At 50.2% G+C, this 19,751-nt stretch overlaps 1 protein-coding gene across 1 annotated transcript; it reads left to right on the forward strand.

Annotated features, from left to right (window-relative positions):
- The first annotated feature begins 796 nt into the window (after window positions 1-796).
- KLHL25 (kelch like family member 25) lies at window positions 797-18,744 on the forward strand. The gene is made up of 3 exons (XM_082290471.1): window positions 797-897; window positions 10,950-12,780; window positions 17,880-18,744. The coding sequence occupies exon 2, from the start codon at window positions 10,967-10,969 to the stop codon at window positions 12,734-12,736; it is 1,770 nt and encodes a 589-aa protein (XP_082146597.1). The 5' UTR covers window positions 797-897; window positions 10,950-10,966; the 3' UTR covers window positions 12,737-12,780; window positions 17,880-18,744.
- Window positions 18,745-19,751: the final 1,007 nt, after the last annotated feature.

A 19,751-nucleotide genomic window follows, 5' to 3' on the forward strand; every position in this document is an offset into this window, starting at 1 on the left:
TGCTTTGAAAAATGTTATTGTTTCTAAATGAGACGGGTTTTTTTCCAGGTTCAGCCCACACTGTTGCTGAAGGGAACACTGCCACGTCCCCCCCTGCCCCTTCCAGATGACGGCACCGACCCACGGGTGGTCCCCACGCAGGCCACGGCCCCTGGCCAGTCTCCGTCCGATCCCAGGCTCTCTGCAGCTCCCCGCAGGCAGCGGGGCCCCGGGGGTGGGCCTGTTGACCTTCACATCCCCCACGCATCGAAATTCTGCTGAGGACAGCGATTTCACAAATCTGCCTGAATTTTAGCCGGGTTCTGCTGACTTTCCCTGTGCCGCTGCAGGCGTGGGCGGGCGGTGGGTGAGTGACACGCGGGGACATCGCTCCGCGGGGCGCCCACGCTGCGGAACACGCGGGGACAGGGCTGGCCGGGCATGACTCCGCGGCGGGCTGACTGCAGGGGGGAAGGCCGGGGCACAGGGGCCGGGTTCCTCCGGGGAGCTCCGGAGCAGCCGCCGGGGGCCCTGACCCAGCGGCCGCAGCTCGGGAAGGCCGGCCCGGCGGAAGGCGGCCCTCCGCCCCGCGGACAGCCATCTCCCTTCGCCCCGCCCACAGGCGGCCCTCCCGCCCTCCTATTGGTCGGTGCTCCCGCAGGAGGCGTGGCGGGAGGGCGCGTCACAGGAATGGCGCCCGCTGATTGGCGGCGGCGGCGGCAGGCGGCCCCGCCCCCGCGGTCCCACGCGCGGCCGGTCCCGCCCGGTGGGTACATTGTGCGCGGGGAGCGCGCGGGGCCGCGCCGGGGTCGCGGGGAGCCGCGCATCGCTCCGCGCTTCAGCCGTGCCTCCTGCATCCCTGCCTCCTGGGGCTGGGGGCTTCGCGGCTTCCGGAGGTTTCGGCTGGGCCAAGCGACGGTGAGTGATTTCCCCCCAGCTTTGGGTTTACGCGCCGCTGCTAGACCTCCTCCGAGCAAGGGGTTTGCGGGGGTTCGGAGCCGTGGGGGCGGGGATGTGCCGGCCCTCCGACAGGAGGGACCTCAGGTGCTACCGCCAGTACCGGCCCGGGACTCGCCGGGGTTTGGAGCATCGTGTTCCATAGGCAGGAAGCGGCAGGGAAAGGTTTAAGGAGGGAAGGACTTTTCACTTCTAAAGAAAAAAAAAATAAAAATAGAAAATTAAAAAATATTAAATCTCAGCTATTTCAGCTGTTAATCCCACGAATGTGAAAGTAAAGTGGTATTGCTTTTTGCTTTGTTCTTTTCCTCCTCTCTCGTCCCTATATATATGTCTCAAAACTGCTCCAAGGGACACAGCTTCATGGCCTCTGATGAAATCGGTTCGAACAAGCCTGTCTAGAGAAGTGAGCAGGTCTGTGTGAATGACTGAGCTGAGCTGACAGAGGAGAAAAATAGTTCACCCTCCCTGTGCTGTCCTCACGGGCCCCTTTGCATTTAAAAAAGTTTAAAGCCTGTTTGGTAGTTGAGTTTTCTAATTTTTTTTTTCTTTATTTTCTTTGTCTATCCACTTGTAGTTGTTGGGGTGGGGGGCTTAGACCAGCCAGACCTGTGCTTGGAAAATCTACCCTCAGCCTTGCATAAGCAGATAGCTGAATGTTTCACAGTATTCCAGTGGAGAGCCCCAGTGTCACGACTGCTCTGTTTTCCTTTCCTGGCAATCTCTGCGTGTGTTCTCTTGTGATCTGTTGGAGTGATTTCCTCAGCCAGGGTGCTGTGGGCTTTTGTAACCTTCCTGCAAATGTACCTCTTCCTCTCCAGGACAGATCCAGATCCACAAGAAGAAAACAAGCAGCACTGTAACCTTTATACTTTGACAACTTCCCTTGTCTTTCCTTCTTCCTTCCTGCGTCTTGTGACACTTATTTTTATTGAACTCACCTTAGGAGCAACCCGAGATGTGTAACACAGCCCACGTGTTCTGGTGGTGGCCAGCTGCTGCTGTTGGCTCAGCTGCTCTGGTGACAGTCTCCGTCCAGAGTTCTGAGCTCTCCTCTACTTTCTTGTCTCTGTCCCTGGGCTCTCCTGTATGTTTTACTTTCTGTCCATCTCTCAAAGAGTCTGACTCCTTAATGCTGTAGGACCCTTTCTGGGGCCTCTCTGTTTTCCTGGTCCTGTTTTCTGCTTCGAATCAAATCTTATCTGAAAACATATTTTGTCTCTTTTGTGTCTTTAACCCCAATCATCTGCTCTGGCTTATCTTTGTGATAAGCCCAAGTAAAGAACTTGGGGAGGAGGCATAGGTGGAAGTCTGCTCTGCAGCAGGAAGGTGTGAGGTGGTGCGAGATTCTCAGGATTAAAAGTAGAGCGAAAATTGGTGCAGAATTACACCATAATATGGACATGGGAGACTGTAACCAGCTTCAGCACTGAAGAACTTAAATTTCCCATTCCTTTCTTGTTCATTTTCTCAAGTATTTGAGGCTTGTTTACTGAAGTCCTCCTGCCTCAGTATGTGTGCAGAATGCAGTATCCTCTCATGCTGTGTTTGGGGCAGGCTCAAGTAACTCCAGCAGAGAGGTTGGTGTCTCAGATGTGCTTTTGCAGAGGAGTTAAGGCAAGTTGAAAATGGTTTGAAGAAACAAGGCAAAAGAAATTTGGTGAAGCGACAGCTTGTGGAACAGATTACAAGATGTTGCATAACATGTATTCCAAATGTGTGAAAATGAGCATGAGTCTGATCCAGAGTATGGTTCCTCCAGCTCTGGAGGGCGTGCTGGACATGGTCTGGGATGGAGATAAGGAGTGTGTGCATATCTATGTGTACGTATGCATGTGTGAATTGTGATAGCTGTTTTGTCCCTGTGGTGGTGACCAACTGTCCCCAAAGTCTGCAGGAGTTCAGGTCCTTCTGAGCAGCCAGAGGAGGTTTTAGGCAATGCTTAGAAGGTGGATGAGTGAAACAGGAAGGGCAGGATGTGGCCATCTGTGGAGGTGGAAGAGGACAGGCAGAGTTGCAAGGTGGGGAGAGGAAATGGCAGTATTACAAAAGAGTGTTGAGCAGTGCCTTGGCTTGGGTGTGAGTAGGTGGAGCAGGACAGGCAGAGCTGGCCCAGGGTATCTGTGGCAGCCACAGCTGCTCACTGTGCTCAGGGACCATGGAAGGGGCAGGTTTTGAGCCGTGTCAGCACTTGAACTGAGGGGTAGATTTACTCCCCACTTTCACAGACTGTAGTTGAATTGCGGTGAGTGTAGCTGGCATTGCTGAAAACAGTGCCTGCAGGAATACTGGCTAGGAAGCATTTAGCTGTAACAAGCTGCCCCAAGCCCCCTGGCCTGACCTTTAACCACCATCACATCGCTCTGTCTTTGCTTATCAGCTTTATATCCCCATAGTGACTATTAGTATCACTCCAGCCAGAACAGACAGCTCTGTCTTTCCCCCGTTGGAGGAGCCTGGGAATGTTGAATGTCCCATAACCACTGTCTGCTTACTGACCATTAGGCTTTGCAAAGACTACCAGTTTTATATGATAGCCTGTCACACTGTGGTGAGGCAAATTTATTACTGTACCACACTGGCAATCACTCTTGTTTGCTTGCAGGGATGCCCGGGACAGCCTGGGCTGCTGCAGGGATGCCACAGTGGCACAGAATTTGCAAGCTGAGTGTGTGATTTGATGCTGTGTGAGTACTGAAATGGAAAAATCTGAGATTTTTTTGTTCCTTCTGTCCAGAGCCAGAGGGCAATAAGCAATGCCCTGTCTTGCAGCCCCAAACCCTTCAATATCTGTCAGCACTTTACAATCCAGTTGGGAGTGGCTGTCCCTCATGCCCAGCAGCATCGGGGGCTAATCCATTCAGGAGGCGTGAGGGCCTCCCATCTCCATGGCTCTGAACTCCAGCCAGAATTGCAAATGAGCAAACCAAACCTGGCAGTTGTACCATGATCTCCTGCCTGGCAGGGGAATAGGGAAGGCAAAACAAAACCCCAGCTTAACTGGCCAGGCCAAAAATTGAAATCCTGCCCTGACAGCAGGCAGGCAGACAGACCTGTTTGGTGTGAGCATCCGTGACAGGGCTTTTGGTCAGCCTGGCCACCGGAGCACTCAGCTCTGCCAGCCTCAGAGCTGGGAGAGTGGGAGGATCTGAATAAGATCTCTGGAGTCAGCAGCTGCTGTGGTTATTCTGGCATTAATTTCATGTGTACCACATCTCATCTCCTAAACTCTCCCTGGGAAGTGGCGTGTGGTTCCTCTGTGTTTGAAGTACCAAAGGCCTTTTGCCTTTGCAGCACATTAGCAAGTTTGGCTTGCTTGAAAAGGACTTTATCCTGCCCAGATGGAGCTGGGTTAGGTACTGCAATCAAGTAGACTGTTCCCATTCTGGAGCTTTTTTGGGTATAATTTGGTAGACGGGATTGTGAACTTGCTTGCCTCCTCTGCAGCCCCCATTCATTTTGCAAAGCGCCTGTGATTGATCTGGCAGAATGGGATGTATTCACAAACAGAGCTGGAGGGCAGCAGGAAGGACAAAACCCCACCACAGCCTCTAAAATGAATCATGGGCTCTGAAAAGATCCGCTGGGGTTAAGGCGTAGCAGTGAAAAGCTATTGTCTGGAGCCTGGACTGTGGCTAAAAGCATTATTTATCCCGATTTCGGTAGTGGTTGTAGGAGGGCGTGGTATTCCCAGGAACAGCAAAGCCACTGTGCTTAGTGGTGAACGTGAACTTTATTCGATTGTGTCACAGGTAGCTCGAGAACCTTTATGGAGTATCTCAGCTGCAAAGTAGCAAGTCCAATGCCTGATTTGTGACTAGAACTGCATGGATTGCATGCAAAGAACATTTCCTACAGGCATTTTTTTGTGGTTGGAGCATGGTTGCCTTTGACTCAGATGAGTGCATGTCATAGATTTGAGGCACTACAGCCCCTTTTACCAGTGCTTTTGCAAGACAAAACAAGAACCTCACTAATTGGTTCAGCTTGACAATAATGTTTTGATTTTCTATCAAGTAAGTGGCATTCAGTAGATTCTTGTGGTGGCTTTGGGCTCAGAGTGGAGCATGGGTTTAAAGGGGGAATGGTGGGTACTACTGAGAATGGGATATGAGGATATGAGTGGGATATGAAACTCAGACCGAGTTTCTGAGACTGAGTTTCAAAATGTTCAGATATGCACCCGGATCTTCTCCAGACAATCTGATTCCTGGAGCCTACAGAATTGGGCTTGGAAAACCTCCCAGTTTCTGTCTGAGCCAACAGAAGGAGCCTTTCACGTGGTCCCTCTGTTTTCTGTCTAGGGTGTACAGGCTAGACTAGGAAGTGAGAAAATGAGAAGAAATGATAAGGATGCTTCCCATTCTCAAAGGCTGGGGCAGGATCAGAAATTCTGCACTGAGGGGATGGAGTCAGCTGTCTTTCCTTTGTTTGCCTGTTTGCAAACCTGGTGAAACATCATGAGTTTGTCAGGAAGGGCAAATCCAGAGTGATACCCTCTGATTCACAGCAGTTATGTTGTCTGAATTCCACCCTGCAAAATCACAGTTGCATCTTTGCTGTGTTAGTCATCCTGAAGAGAACAGGAACAAATTTGGCTGACACAGGCAAACCACTAAATTCATCGGAATTGCTGGAGATGAACCCAACCTGTTAGAGAGCAAAGTCTGCATGCAGGAGTGTGCCAGAGCAGAGGGCATGCCTGGGAGATGATGTAGTGAAGGTCCCGTGCTGCCCACCTGGCAGCAGCCCAGGCTCCATGCTCAACAAGTGTGGTGCTGCACTAAATGCCAGGTGCAATTTTAATTCCTTTCATCTCAAGCACTCTTGACAGAAGGTCATTATTAGTATTGAGCATTTCAAGCAGCTCCAAGCTGTGTACCTGACAGTCTGCTGTGATATGCAAGGACAGGAAAATTATCTGAAAACATCTTCACATTTGTTCCTTCCCCTTTCTTGTTCTTCTCCCCCACCATCCTTTCCTGGTTTCTGTTGGGTTTTTTTCCACTTTTGAAGCTCAGGCTGCCTCTGAGTACGTGAATGCCTGCATGTAACAGATGCCCTTTCTCAAACCTTTTGATGGTCTCCAGTGCTGGGAAATTGCATCTGAAACACAGCTGTATCTGGCTCAGTGTTTGACAGCGTGTTGCCTCACTGCTCTTTCTCCTAAGCAGTTGTGCAAGGAGCTCTTCCCTGTGAAGACAACACAGTAGGTGACTTTTATGTTTCTAGTTTGCTACTCTCTACAGTAAAAAGGGAGAAATTGGTTCTATAGCAGTAATTTTGGCCTGGGATAACGCTGCTGGCCTAAGCACCAGGTGGTGGAGTCCATGAAAGCATTGGAAAAGTACAGATATTTGGGATGAGAGAGCAGGCACATTACTAATTAGTAGAGAATTGATCCCACCACTTTCAGGGAGAAGTTAAACTTTGACTGAATTCAAGACAGTGTTTCACCCCACAGGGTTGATACTGTGAGATGGAGAGAAAATAAAAATGAATCTTATGCCTGCTGTCACTGGCCATTCCAGGTGGGTCTGCTCTGGTTTAGAAGGAGTGTCTGTAGGTTGTAGTGCAGCACATGCATAGAGGGCCCATATGGCTGCTTGGGAATGAAACTGTTGCAGTGTGAGTAGCGTCTTCCAGGTCTTCTGAGCTGAGCCAGCAGGGAACCGTGCTGCTTATTTATTTACTTATTTACAGCTTTAAATAGTTCATGGTTGAGTGGGGGAGAAAGAAACATGTTCTGCTTGCTGCTTCTCTCATGGGCGAAACAGAAAGTGCCAGCTCCGGATCATGGGATTTGGGGTCTTCGCTGGTGTTCAGACAGCCTTTATGGTCTTGGGAGAGCATTTATAAACCATGTAGTTTTGCCATTCTAAGCAGAAATGATTCTTGATCCCCTGAAGTCCGACTGGGGAACATCTTAATCACTCTCAAATCTTGTCCTCTTGAAAGCAAGCAGGATCTCAGCTGGTGATTCCCTGAAGGTGAATGAAATTGGAGATTTGTGGAGAGCCTGCTGGTTTGAGATGGAGGGGGAACCCCAAGCCTGGCTAAATATAGTTCATGTATCAATAGCCTTTCTGAGCTGTCCACTCACATGCAGTTCTTCTGTGACGGGGGACAGGGCCTGATACAGCTTCAAAGTATCTGTCTAAGATGGGCTTGGGTTTTTCAAGAGGTGGTAGAGTGTCTCCTGAGGTTCTCCTGAAGGACCATTCCAGCAGGGCTCTGGCAGGGTGACCCGTCAGCCTGGGAGGGAAAGTCTTCTGCTGGGGTGTGGTTTGTAGGAAGCAAAAGGCACTCAGACAGGAGAGCTGTGGTTCTTTGAGTGGGGAGTTTGGCCAGCTCTGTGCTTTTGTTTTTCCCCTTTTGCTTTGTCCTGTCCAGAGAGACTGCTGGGGTGTTTTCTTCATGAGCTGAGATTTGAGGGGTCTTTTTTCTTGGGCCAACTCCTTCCCTCTTTCAGGATTCCTGTCTGCCCTGTCTGGATGAGTGGAAGGATTTTCAAAGGAACCTTATCTTGCTCTGCTGGAAAAAACCTGTCTTTCCCATCCTGGCTGTACAAAGGCTGCAGACAGCCAGGGGAATACTACAGCCAGCAGACAGCATTGGATAGCTGTCAAAAAGCTGATGCCCCTCTGCCCTCATCCATATGGAAGAAGGATTATTATCTGCCTCTGCGTGCACTAAGATCCCTTTAAAAGGTTATGCAGTAGATACTTATTTTTTCAATAACTGCCTTTCTAAGGAAAAAAAATGAATGCAGCATGGAGAAATCCAGGCCCCAGTTTGTTCAGGTCATGCCTTCTGCTGTTCCCGTGGACACGGCTGTTCCAGTAGCAGCTTCCTGCATGATGGAAGATGCAGCTGGGAGCTCCAATAACCCCCGGGCTCTCACAGAGCAGGTGGGAGCTTGGCAGGAGCCACTGACAGGTTGCTTTGTGTGAAATACTCCTCATTCTGAGCAGTTCTGCATTTTCTCTTTAGCTCAGTAGTTGGGTAAGGGAAGCAAGGAGTGTGGTAGGGGCCAGATTGTGCTCTGCATGCGTCTGCTTCAGAGAAGTGCACGTGTCACAGGTCCAGCCTGCTCATCGCTGCAGTTAAACATGGCTTAAATCGAAGCACTTTTGTGCACATCATGAAATCATAGAAGACACTTTGCCTACAGGCTTCTGAGGTTTGTCAGCTGCTACATTTTGGAAGAAGCCTGCCAGATGAAGTAGCTGCTGCGTGCAGTTTCTGTTTGTCTGATATGGGTGAGAGGATGCCAAGGTCTCTGGTAGACTGAGACATTCGGTGAGGGGAGTTTGTGAGGGGAAGGATTAGTATCTGCCACTTTTGTGCTTGTACCTAGCTATGGCAGGATTCAAGAAGCCCTCAGAAAAACCTGTTTGGGTGTTGCTGAAAACCACAAGCAAGGCTTTCTGGTGAGGTGGCTGCACCCCAGAGTTCAGGGGCTGCTTTAGTTTCAGTTTAATGTTCTGTCTAGCCCTGCTTGTCTGTGACCATTGACACTGTGCTCCAGGAGAGGCCAAGTAAAGGGGCTGTGACTGTGGCATCTTTAACTTTCACACTTCCAGCTGCACCAGGGATCAGTTGGTGCCTGTAGGGACAATGTGATAGGAAGAGCAGTGCTGAGGACTGGACTGCAACCTGCCAATTTATTCCCTGGATATTGTTCAATACATGTAGGATAGAAATATTATTTGCCTCCAAGTTCCCTGGGATAGATAACTTGATGCTAGAAGCCTGAGATTTGATATATATGTATTGTGTGCACATGTGTCATATATGTATGCGTCTCTTTGTGGATGTATATATAAGAAATGGCTTTGCTTCAGCTTTTATAGAGACATTTTAATTTCTAAATGCCCTGCTCCTTCCACTCTGAGTAGCTGCATTTAATCTTAGTGTCAGAAAAATCATTGCTGCCTTCCTGCTGTTTGTTTCCATAGCTGTCCTATATAAATTGCTTCTTTTTTTTTGTGCATAAGCAAATCAAAGGTTAACACTGAATAGTTGACCTGAGCTGTGAGCAAAGAAAGCAGTAGCAGTGGCAGGATGGTTTCTGAGGTTGTAGGAATAGGAACCTAAATCAATAGCTTTTAGCAGAGTCATAAATGTTTCATTTGTATTCTGCGCTTTGGCGTTGACATGGGAATCCATATAACCTCTTAAATTAGTGTTGTTCCTATTCTGGGTGTAGATGTTGGAAACATTTCTTTCGGATGCACTTCAAAGTGCTGTTCTATAATAGCATTTTCCTTCCTGTTTTGGAGCCTTGGTTTTGCACAGCCTCCAGTCACGGGTGAAATGAGCTTGTCAGCCTCTATCCCAGGCTGCAGGAGTTTGGGCCATGGACATATCCCACCTGATTACCTGAGTCAGTGCTCCTGCCCCTGACTCGGAGGCCGAGTGGGACTTGTGGCTGCTTGGGCAAGCTGCTGCTTCTGCACGGAGAAGCACAGAAACTTTACTCTGGAGTGTGACACAGCCCTGAGGAATGAGTGCGGCCTTGAGAAGACCAACCTCAATAAGTCATGGCAGCGGGTGGGGAAGGAGCAACATGCCCACAACTGTTTGTCTAATTCGGACTCTTTTGGAGGCGCTGGAGAAGCAGGGGCAGGAAGCTCATGAGCAGAGCCTGAGTCAGGCAGCTTATCTGGCCATCTGCCTCCTCCTGAGGTCATCCACCCATGGAGTGTGGGAGGGTGGTGCAGCTCCCGGTCACTGCCAGGTCAAGGCTGTGACCTGCCGGCAGCCTGGGAGCGCTGCATCCACTCTCTTGGCGTTTCGGGGTTTTCCCCAAGACCCCCAGTGCTGGTGAGCTCAGCCTGGCTGGGGAGGAGAGGGCTCATCTGCAGACCTTGTGTTTGCAGGGTGAAAAGACCCTTGAGAAACCCCAGGCTGTGAAGAGCAAGTTAAAAAAAAAACCCATCCAACCAACATCAACAAAAAGAACCCATCTAAAAACTCTTCCCCAGCTGACTATCTAAATAATTCAGTGACTGGAGTGAAGGTTGACCCCATTTTGATTTTTTTCAGGTTAATTTTTCAAACCTCGGGACAACTTCTCTATTAACTTTCTCCTGTAAGAGTGGGCTGTGCGTGTGTCTGCTTTAGTTACATGGGGAACAAAATACAGCTGGCTAAAGTATTTTGGAGCAAATGACTTGGATTTTATCAACTAGGTAGTATTAATTTGATTAGTCCAAAGGGGTTTTCTTCTACAGGCAAGGATTGGTATCATGTAGCACTTAAATGAAATAGTAGCTAATAAAAGCCTTGTGTTAGATTCTGCCTGTCTGGTAAAAAGTGTAATTTATGTCTTTCTTTTGTCTTATTCTGATGAGAATCTGTCCTGAAAAATGTTTAAGTCACATGAGGTGTCTGGTAAGTTTTATCATCAAAAAGTGCAACAAATGTGTTTGGTAAAATTTGTTCAAAACTTTTGGATTGTGCTGGTAATTTAATATTCTGTAAATAAAACCTGTAGCAATTGCCTTTCCTAAACTTGCAGTAATCTACATGAAAATCAGAAGCCAAACTTGATTTCTGCTGAGCCAGGAGCAGACCGATGCCCTTTATCCTGGATAGTCTGCTCTCTAGATGCTGTTTTCTAAGGAAAAATAACTCTTCTGCGGTTTGCCAATACCCTCTGGGGGCTGTTGAAACAATCTACCACCAAGTTTGAGGTTTGATTGCCTCACTTTGTTGCTCCTTTGTTGAAACCAAAGCAGAATTTCCCCCTTCACCCTGCTCTGCCTTCCCGCCCTGCTTGGCCGGAGTTAAATTTTTTGGAGGATGTGAGGGTGCAGGAGGAAGGGGCTTTGCAAGGCAGGGTGCAGGAGCAGCCACGGAGAAGGAGCCACGGGGATGTCATCTGGTGCTTCACCTCTGAGGTCCACTGGCAGTGTACCAGGGTTGGATAGCGAATGCACGTGTTCTCCATACCTTGTATCAGTAAGGACAAGGGAATAATGATTTCTCTGTTCTTTTCCCTGCAGGCAAGAGCTCTGCCACCATGTCTGTCAGCGTCCACGAGAACCGTAAATCCCGCACCAGCACCGGCTCCATGAACATCCTGCTTTTTCACAAGGCCTCCCACCCGGACTGCGTCTTGTCGCACCTGAACACCCTGCGGAAGCACTGCATGTTCACCGATGTCACTCTTTGGGCAGGGAACAGGTCGTTCCCATGCCATCGGGCAGTGCTGGCTGCTTCCAGCAGGTACTTCGAGGCCATGTTTAGCAATGGCCTCCGGGAGAGCCTGGATGACGAGGTGAACTTCCATGACAGCCTCCACCCGGAGGTGCTGGAGCTACTGCTGGACTTTGCTTACTCTTCTCGGATCATTATCAATGAGGAGAATGCAGAGTCTCTCCTGGAGGCTGGGGACATGCTGCAGTTCCATGACGTCCGAGATGCAGCAGCTGAGTTCCTGGAGAAGAACCTCTACCCTTCCAACTGCCTGGGCATGATGCTGCTCTCGGATGCTCATCAGTGCCGGCGGCTCTATGAGCTCTCCTGGAGGATGTGCCTGGTCAACTTTGAGACTGTTCACAAGAGTGAGGACTTCAACAACCTTTCCAAGGACACTTTGCTGGACCTCATCTCCAGTGATGAGCTGGAAATTGAGGATGAAGAAAAGGTCTTTAAGGCTGTCATGCAGTGGGTGAAATACGATCTGGATGAGCGGAAGGCTTATCTCCCAGAACTTCTTAGGAATGTTCGTCTGGCTTTGCTTCCTTCCGAATGCCTGAAGGAAGCCTTGGCTTGCGAGGACTTGATCATGGTGGATGAAAGGAACAAGCTTGTCCTGGATGAAGCTATTCAGTGCAAGAAGAAGATCCTCCAGAATGATGGAGTGGTCACCAGCCCCTGTGCCAGGCCTCGCAAAGCTGGGCACACCTTGCTGATCCTGGGCGGACAGACCTTCATGTGTGATAAGATCTACCAAGTGGATCACAAAGCAAAGGAAATTATTCCCAAAGCAGACCTGCCGAGTCCACGGAAGGAGTTTAGTGCCTGTGCCATTGGCTGCAAAGTGTACATCACTGGAGGCAGGGGCTCAGAGAATGGGGTCTCCAAAGATGTTTGGGTGTATGACACTGTGCATGAGGAATGGTCCAAAGCTGCCCCGATGCTAATTGCTCGGTTTGGGCATGGCTCGGCCGAATTGGAAAACTGCCTGTATGTGGTTGGTGGACACACTGCAGTAGCTGGAGTCTTCCCTGCATCTCCTTCTGTTTCCTTGAAGCAAGTAGAGAAGTACGACCCCATGTCCAACAAATGGACGATGGTGGCTCCGTTGAGAGATGGAGTGAGCAACGCCGCGGTGGTGAGCGCCAGGCTCAAGCTCTTTGTCTTTGGTGGGACCAGCATCCACCGAGACATGGTGTCCAAAGTCCAGTGCTATGATCCAGCTGAGAACCGATGGATGATCAAGGCCGAGTGCCCGCAGCCCTGGCGCTACACAGCGGCCGCTGTCCTGGGCAGCCAGATTTTCATCATGGGAGGAGACACAGAGTTCACGGCAGCCTCTGCCTACCGCTTCGACTGCGAGACCGACCAGTGGACGCGCATCGGGGACATGACGGCCAAGCGCATGTCCTGCCACGCCTTGGCCTCGGGGAATAAACTCTACGTGGTAGGAGGTTACTTTGGCACTCAGAGATGCAAAACGCTGGACTGCTATGACCCTACATCAGACACGTGGAACTGTATCACCACGGTGCCTTACTCACTCATCCCCACGGCTTTTGTCAGCACCTGGAAGCACTTGCCCTCATGATGAGGGGCACGGCTTGGGGGCTTGTTTCCAGGAGGTCAATAAAGGTAAGGGTCTCCTCCTCTTAAACTGAACATTGCTATCTTGCCTCAATTGCATCTCCACACCCCATGCTGAAGCCATAGGTTCCAGGTTGCTCATGAGGTTATTTTATGGGAAGGGAGCATTTAAAAGTGGGATGCAGAGCCAGGAGAGAATAGCCAGCTCTGCAGTGCTGTAAGTCTAGCTAGCTCCCAGGGTTCTCTGATTTCCAGATGATCCTCCCAGTATCTTAAGAGATACATCTACATAGGTGGTTGGGGCTCCTCTCCTTCTGCTCCAAGGTAGCTGGATGTGCCAGCATCACCCTTCTGTAGGTGGGGGGTGGGCAGATGTGTCCACACCTGCTCTCACCATGGAGTACATCCTGATCCCATGCAGTTGAGGGAGTTAAGGTTTCTTCTTAAGGTTTCAAAAACACTTGCATGTGAGTCCTGGGAGATACCAGGGCAACAAGTGCTTTGGAAATGTCTCAGTAGTTTGATATTTTTGCTGATTTTCTGGGTGGTGTATTTAGAAATGATGAATATGTAGGCAAGTGACCCTTGGAATGTCAGCAAGTCCTGTTTCTCTTTTTATGCTCTGTATTTACACTTCAGTGGGTAGCAGAAGCAAAAGCGCAGAAGCCATGGTGCATTTGATGGTCTTGGTGTTTATTTATCATCCAAACTGTTGCTTGTTAAATCAGAACTTCTGAGACTTCTGTGTCAGACCTGAGTGGGAGGGAAGGGGTTTTGTAACCAGAAGAAGAATGTGTTTATCAGTGTTTTGGGTTGTGTGAGAATAAGAAAGTTGGTGGAAACCCATGATGTCGTGTCTCATTCTGGTGCTCCAGTTTTCTCTTGCTCAGGGAAGGTGCTGCTGCAGTGTCCCTGGGACAGGGCTGCTGATTCCTCCTCTTTCCTCTCCAGTGGGATGTTTGGTTGCCCTTTTGATTGTCAGTGTGGCTCCACAGGGCTCTTTGCATGTCCTCACCAACCTGTGCTGAGATGCAGCCCAAAAACTCTTCTCAATTTGCTCTGTGAAAGCAGATAGTGATACAGGCAACACTTGGATAGCATCACCTTCCCAGGAAGTCTGTAACACCTCTGCTATCTCAGTGTGCAGGTTTCTCAGTGCCAGCAGCACACATAGCCCTGCCTTGGTGGTTGGAGCCTACATCCCAGCCAGATGAAGGAGCTGGGAAACCCTCACGTATGGGTGCGGGATTGACAAGCTTCACTTACAGTTTTATTTGGAAAGCGGGGACTGTGGCGAGGGAAATTCTTCCACAGACTCATCAAAATCCACTTCACTTAATACAGGGAGAAAAGAATGCTACCCAAACTCTCTGACAGCCTCTCACTTCCCTGCTTTCCACTTGGTGTGGTTGGTGCGCCTGGGAATCTCCCAGTGGGTGAAATTGCTGGCACCTCCCAGTGATCATCTCTTTTGATGTCAGATGGGAACCCAGGAGGAGTTCCTGGCACCTCTGCCAGGCATTAGCCCAACGTGACCACCTGCTTTTCTCAGGTGGGAAAAAAATCACCCAGGGCATTATGCTGGCCTTTGTGAAACACCTGGTTTTAACATGGGTTAGACCACCATGAGGGCAGGGCAAGAGTGGAAAGGGTTAAAATGAGATCTTGAAGTGCTCCCAGCATTGGAAGATAATGGCCTTTCCAAATTCTCCTCCTCAGGCGTTGCCTAGCATCTGTCACAGTGGCTCAGTAATCTAATTAACTGTCACTCGGCTATTAAATATTGCAGCAAAGACTGTGAGGACTCCATCATTTTCAGCTCAGGTCAATGGGGCCTCCCTTTAAGAGCCATCCTAGAGCTGAAAATTAATTTTCTCTGGTAGCAGATGTGTCTGAATATTAAAGCTCAACACCAGCCACATGGCTGGGAGTAGGAATAGGGAGTAGTTTGAGATGGGAGTCGATTCCTCAGCCACCGAATAAGAAACAGTCTTCAAAGTCACAGTGATGTTACTTTCCTCTGCTACCTTTTTTCCTCTATACTATATTTGGGTTGTTCAGACTTAATGAATAGTTTTGTGGGGGTTGTATCGATACTTCTTTCCCCCCCTGTAATCTGGAGCCTAACACAAGCACAGAAAACTAGGAACTGCAAATAAAGCTGGTGAAAAGTCACTGTGTGAGGGTTTTATGTGCTTTTTTGGCTTTGCCTCCAGTCTTTGGTTAAAAGAAGTATTTAAAATACACACAAGCTCTTGCCAGAAAGAATGTCTGTCCACATGATTTTTCTAGAGTGGTATTTTTTTGGGGTTTTTTTACTAAGTTATTGTTATGGCCTGAGCCACTGTGACAGCTCTGTACATAAAGCACCAAGATGGGTGAGTGAACATCCCTGATGTGCACAGGCTGCCCATGCTGCAGCAGCCACGTCCCATGTGCCTGCCTTGGCTGTTCTGGCTGCATCTGTGCCAAAACTGGGCTTGGGACCTGGGGTCACTGCCTATAAGATCCTTTGACTATGATCCAGTTTACCCCATTGTCCTGCTGCAGGTCTGGCTGAGGGGTTTTCTGGTTTGCAGCTCCCACCATGGAAGATCTCTGCTGAAACCCTGGATTTGGTCCCTATGGGATCCTTCTTCAAGTAGGGGTGCCCAGAAGGCAGGCTGGCCAGCACCTGCCCAGGTTCCTATTGAACTGCCTCCCTTCCACTGTTCAACTCAGGAGGGACCACCCCTCAGAGCAGGACAAGGTGGGCTGGTAGGGAAAGGCCTGGGCAATCACATGGCAGGAGACAGTACTTCATACTCATGGGAAAAATAACCTCCTGCCTATAAACTGGTCCCAGAAAACCAAATAGTCTGTCCTTGACAAACGTTGATCATAAACCACCCATCCTGCTTTTCTTAAGAGCATAAAACTGATCAGCTGGAAATGCTTCCTCGAGGGCAAGGCCTTCACCCTTCCCAGCTAGAGCCAGGGCACCTTTCAGCAGAGGTCCCAGCACTGCTGCCAAGGTGGCCGTGTGGCACTAATTTAGTGCTTATTACCCACAGTTAATTCCAGGGACCAAGTGTGATTAGCAATATGAAATGTGAAAGCCTCGTCCCCTCCCACCCGTGGTGGTGGAGCCATCAGGAGGCAAAACATTACAAATGGGAAATAAACCACTGAGCACTCAGCTAATAAAGACTCTCTGTGTTGATAAAGACAAGCACAACCCAGCCAGGGGGAGGATGGTGGGTAGTTTGTCACACTCCTGTGCAGAGACAATTGATGGGGACAACTCAACACCTTCCCAGAGGTGACTTCAGGCAGCACCAGAAACAGGTTCTCCAAGCTGCCTGTCTCCACATTAAAGCGGCTTCTCCAGACTGTCTGTCCTGTGTGACACTCTCATTTTCATGGGGCAGTCACAGATGGGGGTGGGATGGTCACTTCAGATTGCATGGTCCAGCCAGGGAAGGTGAATTGGAAAGGGGAGTCACTGCATCCCTCTGCACTGCCTCCTGAGCCTCAGATGCTCTCCTGGGGTGGAGATGTTGGAATTCCCATCTCAAGACAAACAGAAGTAAGCAAGGAGCCAGGGGTTCCCCTGCCCTGGGGTTCCCATTTAGGTGCTTTTTAGCTCCTGCAGGACCTTTCTCAGTCTTTGCTGTAGGGAGCAGAGCCTGGTGGCTGGGCACTGATTCCTGGGACACATGCAGAAGCTTGGAGCTGATTTTGTGGCTCCCTCTGGAGCCTTTTGGTGCATTTAGCTCCCGTGAGGGCTGTGGGTGGCACCAGCAGCTGGCACCTGCCTTTGGGTGAGCGCTGAGCGACTGGGGCTGAAGGGTTTTGAGGCTGGTATGGCACCTAAAAGCTGAACTTTGGCCCCAGAGCTCCTGCAAAGATTTAGGCCGTGTGCCAGGCTCTGAGCTGTATTCCAATACCACGCTCACACTAAGAATTGGGTCAATTCCGTGGCTTTTCCTGGTTATTATATTACAGCTTTAGATAACAAGCCTTTTGCAGAGACACTTTTACAGATGCCTGGTGTGGCTCCCTTCCACGTGGAGCAGTGCTTTCACCTTGCAGCCTGCATCATTCCTGGCTTCATGCATGGAGCCCTGCTCACAGAAAGGCACCTTCCCATGCCAAGACCTGTGTACCTGCAAACAACAGCCCAAAGAACCTCAGGATAATCTCCTGGCTCCTAGAGGCTGCTCCTTGCTCACCTGTGTGCTGCTGGGGTGGGTGGTTGCTTGCAACCTGTTGCAACCCTGCTGGAGTTGCCGGAACAGAGTCACAGCTGCTTTCTCCCGGTGGCTCCTAGGGAAACCTATTTGCATGTGTATAATAGCAAGGCTGGATAAACAGGGATTGTAGTTTTTCTGCCGCTGCTGCTCTTTCCAAGTAGCTGGTTGTCTCTGAAGCCAGTTTATCAGGCAGTGTTGGAAGGGAGTGGCTGGCCTGGGGAGGAAAGTCGATGAAAATCAGGCTTTTCCTAACCCTGGGCAGATGGAAACATGTGCAGTCTGAGCTTGGCCCCAGACTGTATTAATCAACCCCTTGGAAATGTCAGTGATACGGATGTTTTTGGAGGAACCTGTGGAAAAAGAGAAAAAGGGTCTTTTTGTTTTGTCTGTTCCAGTTCTTGGGCTCTCCTCCCTGCCCTAAAAAAAAAAAACAAAAAGAAAAAGAAAAAGAAAACTTTTCCCTCAACTTTTCATTCTCTTGTCATGTCCACAGAAGTTTGCTACCTGGCTCTGAGTCCTCCCCAGATGAAGACCTCTCCTCTCCTCTCCTCTCCTCTCCTCTCCTCTCCTCTCCTCTCCTCTCCTCTCCTCTCCTCTCCTCTCCTCTCCTCTCCTCTCCTCTCCTCTCCTCTCCTCTCCTCTCCTCTCCTCTCCTCTCCTCTCCTCTCCTCTCCTCTCCTCTCCTCTCCTCTCCTCTCCTCTCCTCTCCTCTCCTCTCCTCTCCTCTCCTCTCCTCTCCTCTCCTCTCCTCTCCTCTCCTCTCGAAAAGGACAACACAACTCCTAAAGAAACCAGCTGCTTTCCACCTCCACCCACCTCAGGGATTTGGGATGGGGGTTACCCCAGTGAGTGCCCTGTGTGCTCTGACCTGAGGACCACAGTAGTTAATGAGCTTTCTCTTTCCTTCCCCAGATGCCAGAGCCACGTCCACGTCCCCTCTCTTGCGGCTGGAGCCAACACAGTGATCGAGACCCTTCTGTCCTCCCGCACAGGACTCCGAGGCAACTTCTACATCCCTTCCTGACACCAGGAGTGGGAGGCACAGCTGGGGCCCCACTGCCAGCATCATGCCAGGGTGTCACCAAGGGCTACCCAGCCCCACCACTGGTCACTGGCCACTGCGCAGGGATGGCAAGGAGCTTGCCGAGAGCACTGGTTTGCCAGGCTGGGCACTGGGGGCACAGGGATGGCTTATGGGCTCAGCTGGACCAACAGTGCTGGGGAGATGGAGGCTGCATCCCTCAGCAAACATGGCTGAGAAGCCCTTTTTGTTACTCAGTTGGGGGGGTTAAGAGATACTAATATGTTTTTTTTTTAAGGCAGTGAACTTGCCATTGGCAATGCTTACTGCTTGGGTTACTTGGAAGTGTTTGTTAAAGGGAACAAGGTGAGAGCACCTGGCTCTCCCCATCCTCTGGCCACTTCATGGAGGCAGTGGCTATTGAAATATTAAAACATAGGAGCTTGGAATGGCTGCCAGCAGTGCCAGGTACCGTGATGAAACAGGGCAGGATGCCTTTTGGTCTGTACTTTGGGCCTTTTAAGTTCTTTTTCCCCCTTTCCTTGCTGTAGCCGGCTGTGATTTGGTCAGAGGCCAGGTAGCTCCCCACACGCAGCTGCTGGAAAGAGCACGGGGCTCTGTTAGTGTGGCAAGGCAGCAGCACTGCTGCCAAGATATTCCCCAGATAAAGCCCACTGCATGCTCAGAGCCAGTCTGCTGAGCTTCCCTGCGTGTGGGTGAGGCTCTCATTAGCAAAGGAACAGAAAAAGGGGTGCGGTGGGGAACGCTCGTGCCTTGGGAAGGGGCACTTTGGCTCCAGCAAGGCCTCAGAGGGAGAGCAAGAGGGTTAGGGTAGCACTGCAGGGTGGGCTGGGGAGGGATTCCCTCCTTCCTTCTGCACCCCACATCCTGGCTTCTCCTTGGAGAGATGTGAGCATTTCTGACGGCATGCTGCCTGCCAGCAGTTGGGCTGAGGCTGCCCCAGGTTATCCACGCACACTGGCTGCCAACTGTGTTTGGGATTATGCATCCAAGAGCTGTCAGCCTGAGCCATTCCTCATTTTGCTTTGGAGGAAGGCACGTGGATTTCAGCTGTCAGTACCGGGGTGCAGCTCCTGACTGGCTTCTCTGGGGCTGGCCACTGCCGAGGACTGGTCCTGCACCGCTCCAGCATCCCGCTTCCCTGCACAGCAGATCTCCAGATGCTCCGGGCTCGCCTCTTGCCCCTGGATGAGGTTGAGCTGTAGCCTTGCCAGATGAATGATGCAATGCCATGAAAAGCCTTGACACAGCTTCAAACAGCAAAGGTCTTTTCAGAGCAGCGGGCGCCCGTCGCTGCCGGGAAGAACACACGTTCTGCACAGCCAGTCTGTGATGCGCTGGATGACGTTCGTTTATTTACATCTTCTAGTCTTTTTTTTTTTTTTTTTTTTTTTTTCCTTCAGCTGCTTGTGAACTTTAATAAAAATGATGATCTGGGAAACTGCTTGTGTGTTTTTCACAGGAGTCTTCATTCTTAAGTAAGCGGGATTTAGGTCTAATAACAGGGCCGAGGACTAATAACAGAGTTGGCACTCTGTGGGGTGGTTCACAAACAGCCTCCAAAGCAACCAGCCCAGTTGTAATTATCATTGCTTCAGTGCTTGGGAAACTGAGGCACAATGTCAAGTGTCTTGTCCAAGGTTAATGGTAGATCTGGGAATAAAGTCCAGGGCTTCTCATGTCCTGAGGACATCATGTGGCTCTCTGTTCCACAGCTTCTCTCAACTCAGTTTGTTCATGCC

The sequence above is a fragment of the Coloeus monedula genome (genome assembly GCF_965178545.1).
Source record: "Coloeus monedula genome assembly, chromosome: 14".
Lineage (NCBI taxonomy): Eukaryota > Metazoa > Chordata > Aves > Passeriformes > Corvidae > Coloeus > Coloeus monedula.

What these genes read in the sequence shown, in the direction of transcription:
- KLHL25 (XM_082290471.1), top strand. Translation starts at nt 10,967, where the DNA reads ATGTCTGTCAGCGTCCACGAGAACCGTAAATCCCGCACCAGCACCGGC.